Source organism: Emydura macquarii, unplaced genomic scaffold (assembly GCF_026122565.2).
Source record: "Emydura macquarii macquarii isolate MOO-44397 ecotype Brisbane River unplaced genomic scaffold, CSIRO-AGI_Emac_v2 contig_1644, whole genome shotgun sequence".
NCBI classification, from domain to species: domain Eukaryota; kingdom Metazoa; phylum Chordata; order Testudines; family Chelidae; genus Emydura; species Emydura macquarii.
Genome location: NW_027131781.1, coordinates 295,483 through 319,055, shown reverse-complemented (window position 1 = coordinate 319,055; position 23,573 = coordinate 295,483). Strand labels below are relative to the sequence as shown.

The window sequence follows — 23,573 nt, the reverse complement described above, 5'->3', positions numbered from 1 at the left end:
TCCCCACCCCCATCCCGATTTTTCACACTTTCCATCTGGTCACCCTAATTTTACTTTCCTTTCAGGAACTGGCTTCAGGAATCTGGGTTTCTCCTGCAAGAGTTGATGCAGCCTTCCTTCTGTCAGTGATGCCTTTCTCCTCTGCTGCTTTAGGGTTGGTGATAACAGCAATTCTTGCAGGAGGAACACAAAACCCTAAACTCAGGTCTTAGCAGGTAAAACCTTTCTGTTTACTTTTGAATGTATTTATTTGTAACTGTAAAGCAAGTCCAAGGCTCTGTAATGTTGTTGGATCTTACATGTTAGTTGTATGCCCCTGAGAATTTATTTACAGTAGAACCTCAGAGTTACGAATACCAGAGTTATGAACTGACTGGTCATCCACACACCTCATTTGGAATCAGAAGTACCCAATCAGGCAGCAGCAGAGACAAAAACTATAAAGCAAATACAGCACAGCACTATGTTAAACAAACTACTCAAAAATAAAAGGAAGTTTAAAAATAAAATTTGACAAGATAAGGAAAATGTTTCTGTGCTTTTTTAATTTAAATTAAGATGGTTAAAAGCAGATCATTTCAGAGTTACGAACAACTTCCATTCCTGAAGTGTTCATAATGCTGAGGTTCTACTATATTTTAAAAACATTTCAATTCAACTTTAAAGAACTATTTTAAAAAAGTGGTAGCTACTTGTGGGTTATGCTTGTGCCAGCAGCTCCAACAGGGGTGGGAAGAAGTGTCATTCCTAGCACCTGGAATACAACATTCTCTGAAAAAAAGCACATTGACATCAGGGCACCCTCTGTTTAGGGGCCACTGTATACTGACAGTTTTTATTATTCTGGGAATAATGTAAAAATATTGTGCCTGTGAATCAGAAATGGACATTGACAAATAGACATAGGAAAAAACCCAAATACTATAATGGAGACTCAAACACAATATATACCCCATGTGACGCAGTCTGGATTAGGGTGACCATTTATAACATTATTGATATAAATGTTTCAAAATTACAATAATTTGTATGAAATATGCCATGTCAGGTACCACTGGAAAGATTATAATTTGGTAAGCATGATAATATTGTTTATGTGTATGTATCATCTTTGTAATGTAAATTGCAGATATGTGTGATATATGTCTGTATCCAAACACTTGTGCTGAGCTACTGGGTTATATGCCACAGACAGATTAGTGTCAGCATTGATGACTCATTGAGGACCATTACCTTTACAATGAGCCCAGGGAGAAGCCAGAACAGCACCTATGAGTCATCAGGACATGTAGAGACATGCCTTTAGTCAGGGGGACTGCAAATGCCTTGCCCTGTCCATGTGCTGTAGGCCACTAGGGGCAAATCAACTCTTTATAAACTGATTTAGGCCTCTTTGCAACCCAGGCACTTGTCAGCTGAGCAGCACAGATCGCTTTTCCTGGGCCTGTTCCCAGCAGGCTTGCTGCAGCCACATATCCAAGTAGTTTCTCTGAGTTTTGGGCCCAGTCACTTCTGGAATTTTGGCTTCCTGCACCACATGACCAGAATTGGAAATGCATAATCTGCCTTTTTCTTTTTTTTTTTGGCGGGGCACTGGAACTGGAAATGCAAAATCCACCATCTTTGCTGTGGTAAAAAATTGGGCGGGTTAGTCACGTTTTTGCTGGATGTGCTTCACTCTTTCTTAAGGCAGGGCATGACAACTTTGTTGTGGGCTTATGTTTGGAATAAACCACGTGGCAGACCAGATTATAAAATGCAGCTTCATCATCTCCATCTTGTCAAGTTGTCCTCATTCCTGCTTCCTATCTCTGGACGAACTCATCTACAAAGAACCGAGATCTATTCAGGTACTGGATGTATACCACAGGAATTGTACAAGCCTGCAAACTCCACAATTCTGCTGAGAATCTCATATATATGGACTTCAAAGTCATTTGTATATATCTGATTGCTTTAATCATTTAACATCTCTTATTTGTTTCTTTCCTTAATAATAAACCTTTAGTTTAGTTATTAAAGGATTGGCTGGCAGCACGGTATTTTGGGTAAGATCCAAACTTATATTGGTCTGGTAATGTGGCTGACCTTTTGGGGTGAGGAGAACATTTCTGGTAAAAGGAATAGAGTTTTAATAACTTATCTCTTTACTAAACCTAGCTGCTAATTGGGGGGCCAGAGACTGAAATACAAGAAATGGGGCTTTGTAACTTCTTGTTTTTGGCTTCTTGATAACCATTGTAGGGGATCAGAAGCACTGTTTGTTACTGGTTAGTGAATCTAACTGCAGTGTTAACCACCAATTTGGAGAATCTGCTTTCCTTTTGCAACCTGCCCTGACCTTGGCATTTTGAGGTGGGCTACGCTGGGCATGAACGGGTCACACCCCATATAAAAAAAAAAACAATAAGTGGACCCAAAAAATGCCACCATAATTAAATAGCAGAGTAAAAGGCAGTTAGAGGCAAAATGAATCCTTTAAAAACTGGAAATCATATCCTAGTTAGGAAAACAGAAAGGTATAAACACTGGCAAGTCAAGCATAAGAGTATAATAAGGCAGGCCAAGAAAGAATTTGAAAAGCAAGTAGCTAAGGGAGCAAAAAAAATTAAGAATACCAGAAGCAGCAAGCTTGCCAATCAGTGGGGCCACTGGATGATCAAGGTACTAAGGGGGCACTCAAGGATGGTAAGACTGTTGTAGAGAAGATAAGTGAATTCTTTGCATCAGTCTTCACTGCAGAGGATATGGGGGAAATCCCCACATGCAAGCCTTTCTTTTTAAGTGACAAAGCTGAGGAACTGTCCCAGACTAAGGAGTTAGTAGAGGAGGTTTTGGAACAAATTGATAAATTAAACAGCAATAAGTCACTAGGCCCAGATGGTATTCACCCAAGTTCTGAAGGAACTCATATATGAAATTGCAGAACTACTAACAGTGGTATGTAACCTATCACCTAAATCAGCCTCTGTTCCAGATGACTGGAGGGTAGCTAATGTGATGCCTATTTTTAAAAAGGGCTCCAGAGGCAATTACAGGCCAGTATACCTAACTTTAGTACTAGGCAAATTGGTTGAAACTATAGTAAAGAATAAAATCATCAGAAACCTAGATGAACACAATATATTGGAAAAGAGTCAACACGACTTTTGTAAAAGGAAATCATGCCTCACCAATATATTAGAATTATCTGAGGGAGTCAACAAGCATGTGGGCAAGGGTGATCCAGCGGATATAATGTACTTGGACTTTCAGAAAGCCTTTGACAAGTTCCATCACCAAAAGGTCTTAAGCAAAGTAAGCAGTTGTGGGATAAGAGGGTGCTCTCATGGATCATAACTGGTTAAAAGATAGAAAACAAAGGGTAGGAATAAATAGTCAGTTTTCACAATGGAGAGAGTAAATAGCAGGTTCCCCAAGGATCTGTACTAGGACCTGTGCTATTCAACATATTCATGAATGATCTGGAAAAAGGAGTAAACAGTGAGGTGGCAAAATTCTCAGATAACTATCTTGAGTAATTTTGTAAATCCAAAGCTGACTGTGCAGAGTTACAAAGGGAGCACACAAAATTGAATGACTGGACAACAAAATAGCAGATGAAATTCAATGCTGATAAATACAAAGTAGTGCACACTGGAAAAAATATACCCAACTATATATACAAAATAATGGGAACTAAATTAACCCTTACCACTCAAGAAAGAGATTTCAGCATCACTGTGGATAGTTCCCTGAAAACATCTGCCCAATGTGCAGCAGCAGTCAAAAAAGCTAACAGAATGTGAGGAACCATTAGGAAAGGGATAGATAATAAAACAGAAACTATCATAATGCCAGTATATGCATCCTTGGTATGCCCCCACCTGGCATGCGATGTGCAGTTCTGGTCATCTCTTTTCAAAAAAGATATATTAGAATTGGAAAGGGTGCAGAGAACAACAACAAAATTGATTGGGGGTATGGAACAGCTTCAAAACAAGGAGAGATTAAAAAGATGGGGACGGTTTAGTTTAAAAATTAGATGATTAAAGGGGGGTATGATAGAGGTCTGTAAAATCATGGATGGTGTGGGAAAAATGAATAAGGAAGTGTTATTTACCCCTTCACACAACACAAGAATCAGGGGTCACGATGAAATTAATAGGCAGCTAGCAGGCTTAAAACAAACAAAAGGAAGTACTTCACATATAGCACAGTCAACCTGTGGAATGCATTGCCATGTGATGTTGTGAAGGCCAAGAGTATAATTGGGTTAAAAATAATTAGTTTAGTTCATGTTTGATAGGTCCATCAATGACCATTAGCCAAGATGATCAGGGACACAACCCCATGCTGCGGGTGTCCTAAAACCTCCAACTGTGAGAAGCTGGGACTGGATAATAGGGTGGATCATTCAAAATTGCCCTGTTCTGTTCATTCCCTCTGAAGCATCTGGCACTGGCCACTGTCAGAGACAGGACACTAGGCTAGATGGACCATTGGTCTAACCCAGTATGGCCATTCTTACAATGTGGCTGAAATGACAGCTAGGCCTCTTGCTAGCACTGTCTCTGCCTCATGATATCCCTGAGCAACCAACCTGCTCCTCAGCACTCTGGGCATCCTCCTCTCTCATCCTCCTTCCCCCACCACCACCCTGGCTACAACCACCCCATTTGTGACTTTCACCCACCAGGGCTGCTTCCTCATATCACAGATTCATTTCTCTCCTGGACCCTGGAGACAGCTGAATAAACAGACAAAAACTGCTGAGGAGTTTTGCATACACACACAAATTCCAGTGCCAAATGCCTGGTATTCCCCATTCCCCATACCCCTGCAGATTCCGATGGCAAGTTTCTAGTTTCCCACCCCATTTTCCAGTGCCCAGTCAACCCTACTTCCCCAGTGCTGGAAAAACCATGCCATGGTTCCTCCAGCCCCAAGATACCAATGCCAAGTCCCTATCTCCTAGATTTCAATGACCAGTCCAGGGGTCCTATCCTCATTTCCTAGATTCTGTTGACCCATCCCCATCTCTCCAATTTTGAGGAAAGATGGTCCACTAGTTAGAGTGGTACCCTAGAACTTGAGAGATTCAGGTTCAATTTCCTACTTTGCCACAGACCCTTTGTCACTTAGACACTCTGTGCCTCAGTTTCCCCATCTATAAAATGCAGTTAATTATACTTCCCTAAATGACAAGGATGACATGAGGATAAACGCACCGTGAAGTGCTCAGATACTACAGTAATGAGGGCCATATAAGCACCTTAAATAGAGAGTCCCTGATATTCTCCGCATGATTCTGGTGCCCTGTGCCCGTCTCCCCGAACTGCCAGTTCCCAGTCTCCAGCCCCCCACTATGGGTCTCCCCATTCTCCAGTGCCCTTCTGCCCTAACTCCAATGCACAGTCTTAGGCTCTCCTGGATCCCACTGCCCAGTCCCCATCTCCCCCTGATTCTGATACCCAGTACCAGGTTTCCCTTCTCACCCTGATTCCGGTGCTCAGAACCTGCTCCGTCAGCTAAGTTTCTGCTGCCCCGCCCCATGCACGGTGCACTGACGGGGTACTCAGGGCTCGGTACCACTGATCCTGTGTTGGGGGATCCTGCACTGCGGTCCTTTCGAAGTATCGGGGGGCTTCAGCTCTGAGCTCCTGGGCTGCACGAGAGGAGCCGGGCTCCTTAAGGGCAGGCGGGCGGAGCCGCTGCTGATTACACACACAGCTGATGTCAGTGGGGCGGGCTGCAGCCGGAGGGCGGAGATGTTGCTGTAGCGCCCCTGGCTGGGCTTGGCGCTCGCCCTGATACCTGATGCCGGCCCGCTTGCTCCGCTCCCACCTAATTGCATGAGATCAGGTAAAGCGTCTGGCGCGGCCGGGGCACAGGGGCTGAGCCAGGCGGGTTTCGGGCTCTTTCTGGGGGCAGGGGAGGTTGGGCTCCCGCTCCCCTTGCAGCAACTCCCCCCGCCCCCCAGCATGTGATCGTGGCTGCAGTAGTCGCTTTGTCCTTTGTGCTCCGCCTGGGAGAGACCGAATCCCTGGGGGTCACCTGCCCCGTAAGCACCTCCTCTCGCCTGGGAAGGAGCGCAGCGGCCTCCCAGACCCCGTGTCCCCTTCCCCAAGAAGCAGCCCGCAGAATCCCGCTGAGCAGCCTTACTTCGTCCCGGGCGCGCAGGACTCCGAGGCCCCGCTGCTCAGAGCTCAGCTGCGCTCGTGCTCCCTCCTTCCCGGGGAGGGGGCGCTCCAGCTTCACCTGACCTTGAAAAGTATCCCTGGATAGTCATCAGGGGAAGGTAGGAGCCTGTCCCTCGGCCCTGGCCTCCCTGCCAGCTCTTCGATAAGTTGTCCGAGGTTCTCGTGGTGATACTACGCACTTCATTATAACTTAAGTGACATGCTGTCCTTCGGCGTCACAATGATAAAGTTGTGGAGTCTGAATTCCTTTCTCACCATTATAAGATGCCTAGGGTTAGACTCAATTGGAGGAAGCTCAGAAAATCACCTGGCTGGCTCTCAGAGTATGGCTCCAGGAGGATGCTTATCAGTGAAGCTATAGATGATATTCTGCATTATTGCTGAAAATATTCGTCAGGATTTTTTCCTAGTCTTGAAGGGATTTTTGGGTAGGTACACTTTTTGCAATGTGTTATGGTGGTCATTGATATATTTCAACATAGTTACTGATTTAAATCAAATTAGTGTAGTTATAATGTCATATGGCTTTGTTTTCATTAGGAAAAATTTGTTAACAGTGCATAACATGTTAAAATCCTACTATAGGCAGGTTAAACTGTAGTTATAACATGTTAGCTGGTTGAAGTAAACCCCAGCTCTCCTCCTACAGTTGACTCTACCAACCAACACTTGATGAAATACAACTTTCCATGCCATGTTAGGGTTGTAACACAACATATTAGAAACACCTTTTTCCTCTCAAAGACAATGTCTCTATGGCTTGGACACAGATATTGTTAGCGAAACCCTATTCTGCCCTGGTTCAGCTGTAAGCATGGACTAAAGGCAAACTGTGTGTGTTCAGCTAACACAATTGCTGGCAACTGTTTGGATGGTTTAAATTTGATAATGTATGGCAGGCTTTAAGGAGCTGAACCTACAAGAAGTTGAGCACTCTTAATTCCTATTGAAGTCACTGTGAGTTGAGGGAGCTCAGCACCTTGCAGGATTGACCCGTATAAAAGCAGAAGCTGGCACATTCATGCAAAATCAACCAAGTAGCTGTTAGATGGGGTTGCTGTAACAATAGCATACTTTACAGTTAGTGCATTTTATCTGAAGATCTTAAATACTGCAAGGTAATTTGTTCTTACTTGAAATATGGGGTGACAGTGAACTGGGGCACAGAGAGGTGAGGTGATTTGTCCAAAGTCCCTGTAGAAAAACTGGGAATAGAATCCAGGAGCCCTGATTCCCAGTCTCCTGTTCTAACCCTTAGATTACGCGCATGCACACGCACACGTGTGTAATTTCTAATAACAAAAGGAGCTATAGTGTGAGCCCTTCTTCCATTGTGAATGATACAGAGAAAATACTGGGAAATCAAAGAGAACATTCCAAAGTTAGAGGCAAAGGGAACCTCCATCTTTCCATCAGTCTCTGTAATAAGAAAGTCTTGCATTGCAGTGCAAATAAGCAAAGATCATCTAAGAAAAGAGGTAGGAGAGCAAAAATAAAGCTGGCCAGATCCCATCCTAAATCTTTGGTGCAATTTCCAGAGAAGTCACTTTACAGACTGAGGGTGATATAGTGACCAGTGTTTTGTGTGTTGTCTCCTGCTATTTTTTCTAAATTTGAAATATTATCACTACACAGCATGGACAATGCTCCCTTGGAGGCAAATAGGATGGGGGAGGGCTGAGTATTGTTTGACTGAAGACAGGCTTTAAGCTGTGTCTCAAGGCAGCAGCTCATTAACTTCTGTTGTGAAGAAAACAAACCTCTTTCTTTATAACAGAAAAAACTAGAAAGTTAACCTTTTAGAAAAATGAAATGCAAAAGATTGTTAATTCAACATTACAGTTCAGTTAACTTTCCGATTTACTAAATATAAGTGCTTAAGGTGAATCGTTAACTCTGCCCCCAGCAGATATAAATTATTAGAATGTCTAATACTGGTTCTCAAACAGAACATATCAAACACTTTCCTAACAGCCTTCTGCATACATTATTGTTGTTTTACAATACCTAAACGAGTGCTGGGCATGTCCTGGTACAGAAACTTTGACTGTTGCTCCAAAGAGCTTACAAACAAAACTCAGAGACAATACATGGGGGATATAGGGTGTAACAAATCAGACAGGAAGGGGTGTTTTATAAGATCAGATGGATACTCAGTTCATGTAGTAAGTAATATTGAAATTAAAAATAGAAATTTTAGTCCAAAACTTCCACAACCCTCTCTCTCCTCAAGACCCAATTCTTCTCTTGGTGATCAGCTCCAGGAGGACACTCTATGCATTTTTTTCCCCACACTGTCCTCTATGCTTGGAGTGGGAGAAGTGGTGAAAAGAGCCTCCAGACTGTTATCACTGACAAGGTGGAGAAGTGACACAATAAAAAGTGAGGTTGGATGAGCAGGGAGGAACACAGTCCTGCAGGGTCTTGAAAATAAGGACAAGAAGCTTCAGTCTGATGCTGTGAAGCAGGGGAGGCTGCTACCGGGCTTGGAAAATTGCTACTATCAGTCAGTCATGAAACACACCTAACAATTTGCACAATGAATGAGGGAAGAGTTCTTGCCTTATTTACTACACACCACACAAGAGGCACTTTACAAGCATATAGGAAAAAGCAGTATTTGAGAAATAGTTATGTGATCATGTAATTAGACTGCTCTGTATTAACACATATGCAGCAGAGACAGAGTTAAGGTTGCTTAATTGAGTGTTTAATGATGGAGCTCTAATGTTCTCCTGACAGCTCCCCTTTACCCCGCCACTTTCTTTCCAGTGAAATTCATTTTCACAGTGTAGACAACACTATAGATTTGCATAAAGATTTTATTAGGGAAAATTTGCCCCTGTACAGAAGGCTAGCACAAGGCTTCTGACTACTTAACCCCTTTGAGGACTTACATGGTCATAGGCCTTGTGCTGGCTTTCTGCTTAGGGGCAAATTTCATTCTCCTACATAAAGTTCTCAACCTAATAGAAAACTATGTGCCAGGAAAAGCTGTTAACAACGCAACTTAATGTGTATTGAAAGAGCACCTTAAAAAACATGAACAATCACTACATGTGCACACAGTCTTCCTCTGTTTAGAACTTTACATATTTGTAACACTTCTAACCAAAGTACTGCACATGCACAGTATTTCAATCCTTCATAATTGTGTCAAATATAAACAATTTTCACCAGCACAGTAAAAGGCAATTCCCCTCAGTAATGGAAGTTTCTCTACCAGATTTCTTACTATCTTCAGCTGTTTTGGTACTAGCAGTACTTTATTCAAATTTATGAAAGTCACATTTATATATATTATAATATTGGCATAGGGGTTTGAAGCAGAAGAATGTAACCCTAACTCCTTCAACCACCCACCCAAAATCTGATTTGAAACTGTTTGCTCAAACTTTTAAAATTACTTCCAAGCAAACTTACCTGGCTGACACCTACTAGTTTAAGAATTAAGTCAATTTATCATGTTGAAAAATACCTGCACTGACACATCCCCTCCTAGGACATAATCCCTCACAAACAGTTCCTAGGTCATTTTCATTAGTTGCTATTTAAAAAGGCAAAAGGGAAATGCATTCCTTCTTCCTAACCCTCACAAAATTTCCTCTATAAACTTACATTCATCTGAAATGCAAGATGGGTTGTATTCAGTCTATCACCAGAAACTGATCTAAGATTTGCTATCTTGCAACTCACCTGGGCTAAAAATGGGTGCTACCTGTTGTTGAAAAGGGGAGAGCTCCAGTTTCAAATGGGATACCCAGCATTTGTTCTAGCTTTGGAAAGTCCCAAAATACTGGACCTTAAAATAACAATGTTATATGAGAGAGTTTAGATAATTAATACAATTTTAGAAGCCTTTAAAAGTTACTATATGATCAAAGTTCATGGATTGTCCATTACTGTTTGGATGACTTTTTATAAAAGATAACCTAGGAATTATTTTGAGGTGGTTCTATGGCCTGTGCTATACAGATTAGATGATCACAATGGTCCCTTCTAGGCCTGGAATATATGATTCTATGAACTTCCCTCCCACTGATGCCTATACAGTTGGATTACCAGTACTAAGTTAGCCAGGCATAAGGATAGAGAATAATAATGATAACTTTCTGTGAAATTTGGTTTATGCAGAATACATAATGGTATGAAAGTTTTATTGGCTCTGATTTGGGATGACCTGCATATCTTATGGCTTTGGAGTGGGCACTTACTGACTGGCAAAGTCATGCTGATAAAAGCTTTATATCATGCTGCATCATCATGTATTCTCTGTAAAATAAATAAGTTCTTTGCTCATTTCTGTGATGCATTCAGCTCTTGGAGCTGTGAACTGCCCCATATGCTTCAGTTTAAAATAGTGATTAAAGGCCTTTAGAGCATCTTCTATTCAATATATGCCTAAAGAATGGTCTACACTAGAAAATTAGGTCAGTTTAACTATGTCCGTCATGGGTTTGAAAAATCCACACTCCTGAGCAGTGTTGTTAAACTGACCTAAGCCACTGTAGACAGCGTTGGATCAATGGAATAATTCTTCTGTTGACCTAGCTCTCAGCTCTCTGGGATTATATCTACACAAATGGGGGAACCTTTTCCATCAGCATAAGTAGTGTCAACATTGAAGGACTGCAGTGGCACCGCAATGCTGCTGTAGCATTTTAAGTGGAGACAAATCCTATGGCTTTGATCCTGTAATGAACTCTGCATGAGTGGACTACTCAGACTCTCCTCTTTCTTGTTCCTTTTCCTATTTCTTTCCCTCTAACTTTGCAGAGAGAAGGCCAATTGGGCTCTCATTTACCCCCTTTCCACAAGAGCAGAAAGAGACTGCACTCAGTGAAATTAAATCTTTTGCTTTTCAGAGCTGATAAAAGGGAATACAGGTGGTACTGCATCAGAGTATCATTGAGGCAAGGAGTCCAGTGAGATTCCAAAGGGAGGTAGGTATTTCTCTGAATGAGAATTAAAATCTGCAGTGACAAACTGGGGTAGAATTACATGGGCTGTTACCTCTTCTGCTCTAGGGTGTCAGCTGATCACCAGCTTAGGGGAGAGGGTTGGCTAGAAGGAATCCCCTCCTTCGGTCCCCACCATGTAATACTATTGCAGTTGAATGAATTGAGGGGTTTATGCCTTCAGTGGAGGCCTCATACCAGCTGGTGTCAGGGAGGGATGCTTAACTTTATTGGCCAACATGGCAATTCCAATTGAAGTGAGAATGCAAGGCAGTAAGGTGGAGGTTGAGGGCTAGATTTGGTTGTTTAGTCTGGAAGTGGGGTAGAGCAGGATAACAGAAGCACAAGGTGGAGTCTTTGAAGGGCTAAACTCAGAATCAAAGCCTGAAATGCTTCACTAATTGAGGCATCCTGCATCCTTCCCCTGGTGCCCAACAGCCTGCCAGCCTTATCTAGACTGGGATCCAGTGGGGCAGGGTTAGCTAGAGGAGACGTCCTGTAAGACCTTGGGCGAGTCCCTTAGTGTCTGTGCCCCCACCGCTGCAAGGGGGACGCTGCCTGCCCTCAGAGGGGGTGAGGGGAAAGACACAGGGCAGCTGAGGCGGAGGGAAGGATCTCAGCCCACCCCTCCGCCGGCTCGCGGTCACCGCTCAGGCCAGGCCGGGGCGGGGCGGGCTGTGCCCCGCTCGGCTGCCTGCGGGAGGCAGGGCCCAGCCGCTCCGTGGGAGCTCGCATCCCGGGCGGCCGCTCCCCACGGCCCAGCCTCCTCTCTTCTTCCGCAAGCGCGGACGTAGTCCCACAGCTGCCCCAGGCCTGTGCCCCTCCTGCCTGCCCGCCGCGCTCCTACCGGGCCTGGGCCCTCCCTGCTGCCGCGCTGCAGAGACCAGACGCCGGGGCCGCCGCCGGACCTGTGTGTACCCTGGTCTGGGGATAAACCCCGGGCGGGGCGCTGGGCCCTCTCCGGGCCTGGGCCCGAGCCCGAGCCCGAGGGGAGAGAAGCGCTGCGTTGCCGTGGTAACGGCGCAGCCGCGTGCGGCGTGGGACGTGCTGCGCCGGCTCCAATCAGCGGGGCTGAGCCGAAGCGTGAGCAGTCGCGGGAAGGCTGCGAGCGGCGGGCCGGATGCGGCGGGCGGCACGGCCGAGAGGAGGAGGGGCAGGTGGGGAGCAGGGGCCAGGCGTCCCGGGACTGTGGGGAGCCTGCCCCCGTCCCGACGTTTCACACGTGCTCTCTGCCTCCCCCGGCTGCACCGTGGCGGTGCCGGGGTAGCTCGTGGGTGAGGCGAAGCTGGGACAGGCCCAGCTTGTTCCCCACTGCCCCGGGCTTGGTTCTCCCTCCTCACCCTGCATGACCCGAGGGGCAGGATGGCCGGGCCGCAGCCCGCGGGCTCGGGAGGTGCGAGGCGCCCGGCAGGGCAGGGCAGACGAGAGGGGTGGGGGTGGGGCGCTGCGCCCTGCACGCGGGGCGTCGGACGCAGGGCGGGGGGAGGGGTGTGGGGTAGGGCACCGGCGCCGAACAGGGCTGGAGGCGCTGGTCTGGGTGCGCGCCGTCGTGCGCTGGTGTCCCTCTCTGCGGTCCTCCTAGGCACCGGAGGCGTTAGAAACACTCCCACAGTAGCGGGCAGACTCCAGCTGCTCTGACCCCCTTGTCTTCTCACTGCAGGGTAGTGGATGGACCCCAGCCAGAGCCAGCTAGATTTAGGCTTCTCTCAGCAGGACACCCCCTGCTTGATAGTTGAGGACTCCCAGCCGGAGAGTGCAGTGCTAGCGGAGGACACTGCTCATGGCTGCCTCAGCCTGCTAGCCCTGCGTCTTCCCGACTGCCAGAGCCCAGTACTGGTGAGTGGAAGGTCCCTTCAGGGAGCCAGGAAGGAGGTGGAGTGTGAGTTCCATCCAGCGAGTGTATGTATGTTGATATGTAGTTTGCTTGGGCTGTGTGGGAGAAGAAAGCTCAGTTTGGGCTGAATTCTCTCCAGGTGCCCAATGAAGAACAGGAGATGCAGAAATCAGGTGTATGTGTTTTACAGGAGATCATGACCAGCCCTCAGAGTAGCAAACTGGCTGCTGGTGAAGGAGGAGAAGACAAAGGTGTTGAGCTTTCTCAGGAAAAGCAGCTCACAGGTGAGGGAGCACAAGTAACTATACCTTTTATTTATATAACTGGAGAAGTTAATATTCTCCAGTTGCAGGAGAATGAAACTTTGAGCAATACTTGTATTGATGAGACAGCTGGGGATTGCTGGCTTTGGAGAGGCTAGTTCAGGGATTGGGGTTGGGAATCACTGTGAAGAGCTGAGTATCAGGGTGTGACTGTGGGGAGGGGTGTGTGGGTTAAGTAGGTATCAGTGAGCTGTTGTTATCCGAGTACTGCTGGTTTCCCCATTCCTGTATGCCCCTCTCTATAGCCACAAGTTTGCCTCTCCAATTCTAATGGCCTATTATGTTTTCAGAGCCCATGGACAGTTCTACCCATTTGGACACAACTGGTTCACTCAGCCAAGTGATTGATCGGTTGCCTCAGCCCACCAGGAAAAACAGGTGGATAGAATATTCCTTGCCCCCATCTCCAACTCCATTTGTTTGTCTTAGAGGGATTTTCCTTTCGCTTTTATGTGGTGGCATAGGCTGCAATGCCAGTGCCACTGAGGTTAACTAATGTGTAACAAGACAATAGTGAATCAGTTCAGCTTGCAGAACAAATCCTATTTGTGAAATCTAGCACATTTCCTGGATATCTGTGTGATCATCTGGGATGGCTCAGATGTGCTGAGGAACAGCCCTGAATCCAGGGGACAGTAATTTTGGTTTAGATGCTGAGGGTGTCCAAGGGACCCACTTGTGAACAAAAATAAACTAAGAAAATCGCCTGGTGCAAACCCTAGTGCAAAATGCACTGTATTTCTTACTGTCCAGATCATCTCTTCTCTCCACTGCAGATTTCTTGGGATGGTGGCAGCTGCTGCTGAGGAGGCAGGTGAAGTTGCTGCACACTGCAGTAGCCACTTGCTATGTGGTGAAGGTAATTCTACTGCTCTAGACTCTTTCTTGACTTCCTCAGACCATTAAAATCTGCTTGGAGCTCCCCCTAGCATTTGTATGTATTCATATAGTTTTCCCCTTCAATAGGCTCACTGTTTTCCATCATGTTAAGATAATATGTCCACCACTGAAGCAACTGGTCAGAAATCAAAATTTGCCTAGAGAATTCATCCAAATACTTTGAGGCTTTAGAAATCAATGTTGATTGAGTGCCCCTTCTTTGAAAACCATCAACTTTCTACCCACCCATACTCGCTCTGAAATGTCAGTAGATAGTTCTTACCCTTGTTCTGGCCAGGGTCTTCGGGACAGGAAGGGATTTAGGAGAGACATGGAAGTAGCCAGATCATTAGAAAACAGATGTGCTTTTTCTAAATGTGTTTTGTTATATTAGCAATAAAGGATATTTGAATATTAGTGTTTACCCACAAGTGTTATGCTTGGAGACTGAATTACAACATTTCCTGGCTTACAATACCTGATATCATTGTCTGGTAACTTCTTGTTAATAGATGTTGACTTTTTATGTCAGCCATTGTGATTAAAAAGGGGTGGTGCAGCTTTTGTGGAGTATTGAGAGCAGCCGAGTTTTTCTGTCTTCCTGGGTAGTAGCTCAGAGTTATAGCAGATGTTTTAATGTCTTTTGTCAAGGAAGATATATGTAAATTAGCTAACTATTTTGTTCCAGTGTACAGTGGGTGTTAACTCTAACAGCAATTTGTACATTATTTGTACAATTATTTGTACATTATTTTTTCTTTATGGATGTTTGGTGCTAGACTCTGGCACATCGCAGTTGGGTTTTGGAGCTCTGGAACTCTCACAAAGCCAGGACTTTGAGGGAGACTCAACATTGAGTGAAGAGGGCAGAGGGCACCAGCTTCAGCCAGCAAGCACAATCCCTATCTCTTCTAATCCCTTGAGGAATGACCCTAATGAGGGTATGTAAATAGTTTTGTTCATAGAGACCCTTTCCTTAAATGGTAGATTTCTCTCTGCTTTCTTTTGAGTTGAAGATGGCATGTTTTCTCTGACAGGAAGTACAAGATTAGGAATTATATTAATGCTGCCCAAAGCTTGAGAAGGTAAATTCTGCCTTCTTTTTTTCCTTTGGGCTTGTTCCTCCACCCTTGTGTTGTTGCCCAAATATCAACTTCTGTGAGTGCTTCTTTTCTGAAGTAGCTTCTAACAATCCAGAAAATCTGACATTGAATCTATTTTTGTTACAGACCTGACAATCACTTTCGTGCTTTCTCTATCAGTGGACCTTCTCAGTTATAAATTCTTGACAGGAGTTGTGTTGATATCTGTGTAATGTGAAATGCCAAGCACACTTGTTGATGCTTGTCAGCCCAGATTATTTAAATTGAGTAACAAATGTTTTCTATGTCTCCTGCTAGAGCTGCATGTGATTAGGAGGGAAGCTCTCTCCATTGGAGAAAGTTACACTGGTACACCGTGCCAGCAAGAGAAGTCTGAAAGGTAAAACAACTGCCCTCTATATAGGTACATTAGGTGGGGGCATGCAGAAGGAGGAAAGCTGAGAAAACAGCAAGTATTATACTAACTGCTTGAGAGCTTTCTGAAGTTGCTGAAGGGGATGACCCAATAATAGTGGCTGAGAAGAGCTCCTATTCTTTCCTGTCTGGGAAGGGGGTGTGGTGGAAATGGTGCAAGAGCATTGAAGGAAATGTGACTTATTTTTTAAGTGACAGTGCAATTGGCTAGAGGAAAATGCAGTGTTTTGTTTTAACTTTAGAAAACAGTATATTTATTAAGGATGTTTTGAAGTACTTTCAGAAACCCATGTCGCTGTTTGTCCCTCTTTTCAGGGAATGCGCAGTGGTGTCTCAGGGGGAGTCTATGTTAATGATACTTTCCAGCAGGGACTCTGTTGGATATTGGAGAGATTCATCATTTTGTGTTTTATAATTATAACTCGTTTAAACAAAAGAGCTAAGTGTATTAATAACTCTTAATTTTGTAAACTTACAATGGTGAAATTCTCCAATTTCACTGTTAACTGGCAAAGCAGATTCTTTAGCTTCACTTGCATTGTCCAATTTTCATGATGGTGGCTTTCTGGTCAATAAGTAATGTTTTAAAATTATATTTAAACCTGTTTTTGCAACTTCGTATGAAGCTGAAATCAGAACCTTAAGTTTTCTTTTTATTAATATAAAGTGTATAAATCAGCCTTAAATTCTACTTGCCCAAGTGTGTATGTGTATTTTGACATGGGTGAAAATATTTTTTTGTCCCTGCTATTATTGTGGTAAGGACAAGTCAATAGAATTTTTTGTTTTGTTTTTGGTGCCTGGGCTGGTAAAATATTCATGACAGTTCTGCAACACTACTATAAATTGAATTTCCCAGGTCAGAGATTAAGCCTAGCTCTCCCAGAATTCCACAGCAACACAAAGAGATCATCAGGAAACAAATACCTGTCTGCAATATGCTTGAAAGTGGGTTGCAGGCTGAGGAATCATCTGATCCTGGTCTGCAGGAGTCAGAGATTTTGTCAACTCAGGAAGATATGTTTTCCCAGAGCAACACAAAAGGTAAACAGACTAAATAATGTCAAAGTATCCGTCCCAAGGGAGCAGTTACTGTTCTGTCATTGAGCTGGGGGCTATACATCTGTCACAGGGAGACAGCCCCCTTTAAGAGGAAGTGGGGTCCAGCGCAACTGGAACAATTATCTACTGCCAAATTAGACTTAAGGAAAGGCATGTGGGGCTTATAAATCATTAAAGATCTGGAGGATGGGATGGATTGCACCCTCAGCAAGTTTGTGGATGACATTAAACTGGGGGGAGTGGTAGATACGCTGGAGGGTAAGGATAGGATACAGAGTGACCTAGACAAATTGGAGGATTGGGCCAAAAGAAATCTTGAGGTTCAACAAGGACAAGTGCACTTAAGACAGGAGAATCCCATGCACTGCTACAGACTGGGGACCAACTGGCTAGGCAGCAGTTCTGCAGAAAAGGAGCTGGGGGTTACAGTGGACAAGAAGCTGGATTAGAGTCAATAGTGTACTCTTGTTTTCAAGAATGCTAATGGAATGTTGGTGTGCATTAGTAGGAGCATTGCCAGCTGTTTGTGGGAAGTGATTATTCCCCTCTATTCGGCACCGATGAGGCCGCATTTGGAGTATTGTCCAGTTTTGGAGCCTCCACTACAAGAAGGATGTGGATAAATTGGAGAGAATCCAGTGGAGGGCAATGAAAATGATTAGGGGGCTGGAGTACATGACTTATAAGGGGAGGCTGAGGGAGCTAGGCTTGTTTAGTCTGCAGAAGAGAAGAGTGAGGGGGGATTTGATAGCAGCCTTTAACTACCTGAAGGGGGGTTCCAGGGAGGAGAGAGCTAGGCTGTTCTCAGTGGTGGCAGATGATCGAACTAGGAGTAATGGTCTCAAGTTGCAGTGGGAGAGGTCTAGGTTGGATATTAGGAAAAAGTTTTTCACTAGGAGGGTGGTGAAGCACTGGAATGGGTTACCTAGGGAGGTGGTGGAATCTCCATCCATAGAGGTTTGTAAGGCCTGTCTTGACAAAGTTCTGGCTGGGATGATTTAGTTGCCCTGCTTTGAGCAGGGGGTTGGACTAGATGACCTCCTGCGGTCCTTTCCAACCCTCACCTTCTATGATAAAGAAGTTTATCTGCAGCTGCTTGCAGACACTGCAGGAGTATAAAGGAAGTCCTGTGGAGAAGGCCAAACTCTAGGCAAGAGATTCTGGGAGAGCAAGAAGACAGACCATTGTGGGGAAGGGCCATGCCCAGCTTGAGTTTGGGGCAAAAAAAATTGAACTGTACCAAGAGGACAGACCCTTAGAGGGAGGGGCTGGGCCCAGATTTTGTAGGTTTCACTTAGGTCTTGAAAGACCTCATGCAAGACTTAAACTGGATCCCAGATGGCAAAATGTTTGACTATCTGGACTGTGTGGATTTTTTAAGGGTCATTACTGGGCAGGTGTGCCCTTTTACAGGGAAGCAGGTTATAATGGGCAGAATGCTCTAGGTGTATTTGATTAAACCAATGTTTCTATTCATCTGAATGTGTTTTGCTTTCCAAAGTACTACCTTCTCCTGTGTGGGGAGTGTCCAAATGTTCTCTTGTTGCTCTGAGAGGTGAATCATAATAGTGCCTTTAGAATGGCTTGAGTATTCTTCCCTTCTCCCTGCAGGCTGCCCTCCCTCTGCCCCCAAAATTAAAAAGAAAAGGTATGGCAGTAAAACTGCTAATCCTTTTATGTGACACACTAGAGATGAAGCATGGGCACGTATTTTGAGCTTTGTCCATATTGGGGAAACTCATCCAAAAAATTCCTACTAGTTCAGCTGAACTTGTGTTGTAATTAGTAAAAGTGCTAGTGTAAAGGCTTCAGCAGCCAGAATAATTTTTACCATATTTCACTTAGACTTGCTTTTCAGTAGGTTTAGCAATAGGTGGCTGTATGAACAGGGATATATAGAATAGGAATAGGGAGGTTGTCTTTTTATATGCAGCACCATTGAGACCACTACTGGAATATTGTATCCCCTTCTGGTATCCACACTTGAAAAGGATATTGAAAAATTGGAGAAGTTTCAGAAGAAAGTCACAAAAATGAGTTGAGGTCTGTAAAACATGCCTTACCATTAGAGACTTAGGACATTCTACCTAGCTTATTGAAATGAAGGTTTAAAATGTGACTTGATCATGGTTTGAAGGCTTGGTCAAAACAAAGTTGCACTGATTTAACTAAAAGGTGTGGTTTTTAAACAGTTTTAGTTAAATTGGTATAACTTTGTTAAACCTTTTAGATGTAAAATCTACTCATCTAACTAAAAGGGTAAAAACCGTTAGTTGTTTTCTTGTTGCCAGAGCCTTGTCTACACTAGTGCGCCCATCAGTTCTAACAGTGATTTGGCTGAACTGGTATTGGAACCATTGAGAGATTTTTTCCTAAAATTCCCTAGTGTAAACACTTTATAGTCCAGTATGATAGAGCAGGCCTCTCTTGCGAGCCAGTAATGAGCCTTTTACGTCTTAGTCATATGATCCTTGCATTTCATGTGCCTTGGACCTGCAATTCCAAAATCCCTTTCTGTCTCTCTGTGACCATATTGGTCTTTGTTTAATTGGGAGGTAACTTTGCAGAAGTGAAAATCATCCCTCATGATTTTATCTGGATAACTTGCTTTATTATAATCCAGTCTGTTTCCTCTTGCTCCAAATAGCTTCAGACAGTGACTGTACCATAACCAGGGTGGAAGTGGGAGGTTCCGTGGCATGCACCCCTGCTGGCACTCTGCACCTCCTGCATCTCTCTGGGCAGGGGTCCCTTGGACAGGAGAGTCTTTCCACGTAAGCAAAAAACCAAAACTACACAACCCCACAACCAACACCTCTGATATGCTCTAGTCCTGCAGGGATGAAAGTCATTAAGACAAACAGCCCAGCACTGCAGCATGTGGGCAGGTGGGGTTAAATCTTCTGACATGGATTCAGTTGTAATTGTGGGTTTTTGCAAACTGAAGTCTTTGAAGCTTAATGACTGATAAGGTATAATTCTGGCTTTTCACATGGGTTTCCATGGGGGGCAGATACTGGGCTCATTAGTAACCTTTCAGCCTTCCTCAAGGAGAATAGGGACCTTTATAGGCTTTTCTGCTATATGAGTGGGGAATGGGGACGTCATGTTGCTGGGAGGAGAGCTATGATCTCTTTTTGGTTCTATTCAGGTTATGCCAAGTTGAAGGCTGTGGAGGAGTTGTAAAATCTGTTCGGTCTTAGCCTCCTAAGGGATAACTAAAAAATTAAGCTGCATTTTTATTTTGTATCAGTTCTCCTCAACTCCAGATAGCTTTCTTGGGGAGGGTGTCCCCAGCTCCATGCATGCTTCAGAATCTCTTTGCTAGCTTTCTCTGAAATAAACTTCAGTGCAAAGCTGACTGAACAAGGGATGCTTCAGTGTGTCCATATACAGATAAGATGGTGATGTAATAAATAAAGAGGGTTTAAAACTTGTCAGGCAGTGAGGAGCTACTTGGGGAAGGGAGAGCCTACACAGAAGGAAATGCCTCCACATAATTCAGAGGAGCCATACTTCTGATGCAAAACCAATCTTGTTAATTTTCTGTAGTTAGGGTGGAGTTGTATTGTTTAAATTAGGAGAAAGTGGGTGGGGAAGCTGACAGGTACTAAAGATGACTGTGGTCAGACAAAGTCCTCTGCTGATAATATAAAGAGAGCTCTTCTGGTAAAGGATAGAAGATTGCCTCTTCTGACTTGCGACACTAGATCAACTCTCCCATTCCTCAGAATAGCCATTCACTTGGCCTGATCTTTACCAAGCACTGATCTCTTCATCACTGAGTCCCCCACTCTGACAATCACCTGGTCTGTCTCTCTCAGAATACCACACCATCATTGATAGTGTCTTCTCTTCCACTCTCAGCCTGCTCCTCCCTGCTCTCTCTTCCCATAAGAGTCAATTCTCTGCATTCTCCACTCTTGATCCCTTTGTCTTTCCGATCACAAAGCCCACCCTAGTTCTTCCCCATCGTCTGCGTCCTCCACTGCCACATTTGTACAGCAGAACATCTCTGGCAGTTGTCCTGTGATCATGCTGACTTTCTCCACTACAGTTGCATTCTCTCCTCCTTCAATGCTGCTGTCACCCTAGCCAAGCACCTTCACTTCTCTGCTCAGATTCCCGCATGTGCAGTCCCCCCCCCATGTGTTCACCACCTTTGACTTCTTTGTCAAACCTCCCCCATCCCCACCTCCCTCCCTACACTGGATCTTAATGATTCTCCCCCACTCCCCATGAGAAAAATTTGATACGACTTGTCTGCCTTCCCTTCCACCCTCCACTTTCCCCATTGCCCCTGTCACTGACACAGAAGCTTTTTATTCTCTGGTGTCATTCTCTAATCTTTCAAACTATGCTAGTAACCCTGCTCACTCCTGATCTCCCTTCCCCCACCCTTGTCAGGCGGTGGATGTGATATACCTTGACTTTAGCAAAGCTTTTGATACGGTTTCTCACAGTATTCTTATCAGCAAGTTAAAGAAGTATGGGTTGGATGAATGGACTATAAAATGGATAGTGAACTGGCTAGAGCATAGGGCTCAACGAGTAGTGATCAATGGCTCCATGTCTAGCTGGCAACCGGTCACAAGCGGAGTTCCCCAGGGGTCGGTCCTGGGGCCGGTTTTGTTCAACATCTTTATTAATGATCTGGAGGATGGGGTAGATTGCACCCTCAGCAAGTTTGCGGACGACACTAAGCTGGGGGGAGTGGTAGATACCCTGCAAGGTAGGGATAGGATACAGAGTGACCTAAACAAACTGGAGGATTGGGCCAAAAGAAATCTAATGAGGTTCAACAAAGAAAAGTGCAGAGTCCTCCACTTAGGAAGAAAGAATCCCATGCACAGCTATAGACTGGGGACCGACGAGCTGGGCAGCAGCTCTGCAGAAAAGGACCTGGGGGTAACAGTGGATAAAAAGCTGGATATGAGTCAGCAGTGTGCCCTGGTTGTCAAGAAGGCCAATGGCATATTGGGCTGCATTAGGAGGGGCATTGCTAGCAGGTCACGGGAAGTGATTATTCCCCTCTATTCGGCATTGGTGAGGCCGCATTTAGAATATTGTGTCCAGTTTTGGGCCCCCCACTACAAAAAGGATGTGGACAAGTTGGAGAGAGTCCAGCGGAGGGCAACAAAAATGATTAGGGGGCTGGAGCACAGGACTTATGAGGAGAGGCTGAGGGAACTGGGCTTGTTTAGTCTGCAAAAGAGAAGAGTGAGGGGGGATTTGATAGCGGCCTTTAACTACCTGAAAGGGGGTTCTAGGGAGGATGGGGCTAGGCTGTTCTCGGTGGTGGCAGATGACAGAACAAGGAGCAACGGTCTCAAGTTGCAGGGAGGGAGGTCTAGGTTGGACATTAGGAAAAAGTTTTTTACTAGGAGGGTGGTGAAGCACTGGAATGGGTTACCTAGGGAGGTGGTGGAATCTCCATCCTTAGAGGTTTTTAAGCTGCGGCTTGACAAAGCCCTGGTTGGGATGATATAGCAGAGGTTAGTCCTGCTTTGAGCAGGGGGTTGGACTAGATGACCTCCTGAGGTCCCTTCCAACTCTAATATTCTATGATTCTATTCTATGATTCTGTGTCCTCCTTAACCTGTCCCTCTTCACTTCAGTCTCCCCCACCTTAAAAAACAAAACACAAGCCCCACACTTTTGACCCCCAAGTACCTTTGCATCTACTGCCCCATCTCCTTTTCTCACCTTCATGTGTAAATTCACTGAACAGACTGTTTACAGCTGCTGTCCAGAGTTCCTCTCTCCAAATTCCGTCTTTGAGTAGCTCCCATCTGTCTTCTTTCTTTCCCCTGCACGCCACTGACACAGCTCTTAGTGCAGTCTGTAATCACCATTTTGTGGGCTGGAGTTCAGAACTGATAATCCATCCTCATATGATAGAGGTATACAAAACAATGAATGATCCCTGTTTATCTCTTCTCATAATTAAACTCAAAGACAGCAGTTTAAAGCTGTTGAGAGGAAACTTTTTGTACAATGTATAACTAAACTGTGAAACTCATTGACTCCAGTAATATCTTAAGGCAAGATCTTAGTAAAAGTCAGACTACACATTAACATGAGTAGTAATGCACAGTCACATTAGGTAGAATAAAAACTGGATAAAATGGACGTGAGAGACTTGGTTCAAGTACCTGTTCCACCACAGACTTCCTGTATTACCTTGGGCAACTTATTTAGCCTGTCTGAGTCTGTTCTCCTTCTGTAAAATGGGATAACAGCTTTTCCCTACCTCTCCGAGGTATTGTGAGGATAAATTCATTTAACATGGTGAGGCATTCAGGTACTTTAGTAATGGGCATCATATAAGGACCCTAGGTAATTAAGGGAATGTGCTTCAGAGCATAAGTCAGCCACTACCTTCCTGCAGTTAGGAAGAAACCTGCCCAAACCAAACATATTGCATAACTTTCTGAAGAAAGTCAAGGAATTCTGTGGTAGAAATATCCAGTATTGGCCATTATCTAAGACAAGATACTGAATGAGATGTCTCCTCCATTCTTGACAGTTTGTTTCTACATGTCAGAATGGTGCTTGTTTCCACATCTGTCATCAAGATATTTTAAGTGCGGTCTGAATAAGTAGGATTCTCCCTGCTTCTGTGGCTTCATGCTGTGATCTGTAGACTGTTGCTGCATGGAAACTGAGCTGCAGGTCCCCTGCCTGTGCTCCTCTGTGGGTGTTTGTTAGACTTAGGCTGATTGGCTTGGTTGTCTTTGCTGGTGAACCAGGCTCCTGTTGTGAAAAGCTGGAGCTACTCTTTTTGAGTAAGAGAAATAATTAAAACATTAACTGAC

The 23,573-nt window shown here is 44.6% G+C and overlaps 1 protein-coding gene across 5 annotated transcripts in view; it reads left to right on the top strand.

The window, feature by feature from the left end:
* The first annotated feature begins 5,517 nt into the window (after positions 1-5,517).
* The window catches only part of TP53BP1 (tumor protein p53 binding protein 1), a 68,508-nt gene continuing 50,452 nt past the window's right edge, over positions 5,518-23,573 (top strand). Inside the window, exons 1-10 of one of the 5 annotated variants that reach the window (XM_067555380.1) lie at positions 5,518-5,844; positions 11,048-11,125; positions 12,801-12,976; positions 13,165-13,258; positions 13,588-13,675; positions 14,074-14,156; positions 14,956-15,117; positions 15,577-15,658; positions 16,553-16,737; positions 19,403-19,529. In XM_067555380.1, the coding sequence (XP_067411481.1) occupies positions 12,809-12,976; positions 13,165-13,258; positions 13,588-13,675; positions 14,074-14,156; positions 14,956-15,117; positions 15,577-15,658; positions 16,553-16,737; positions 19,403-19,529 (989 nt within the window). In that variant the 5' untranslated portion in view covers positions 5,518-5,844; positions 11,048-11,125; positions 12,801-12,808. Of the gene's footprint in view, positions 5,845-10,981; positions 11,126-12,244; positions 12,298-12,800; positions 13,020-13,164; positions 13,259-13,587; positions 13,676-14,073; positions 14,157-14,955; positions 15,118-15,576; positions 15,659-16,552; positions 16,738-19,402; positions 19,530-23,573 lie in introns of those variants that run through there. The other 4 variants (XM_067555383.1, XM_067555381.1, XM_067555382.1 and 1 more) reach the window with 4 other exon arrangements.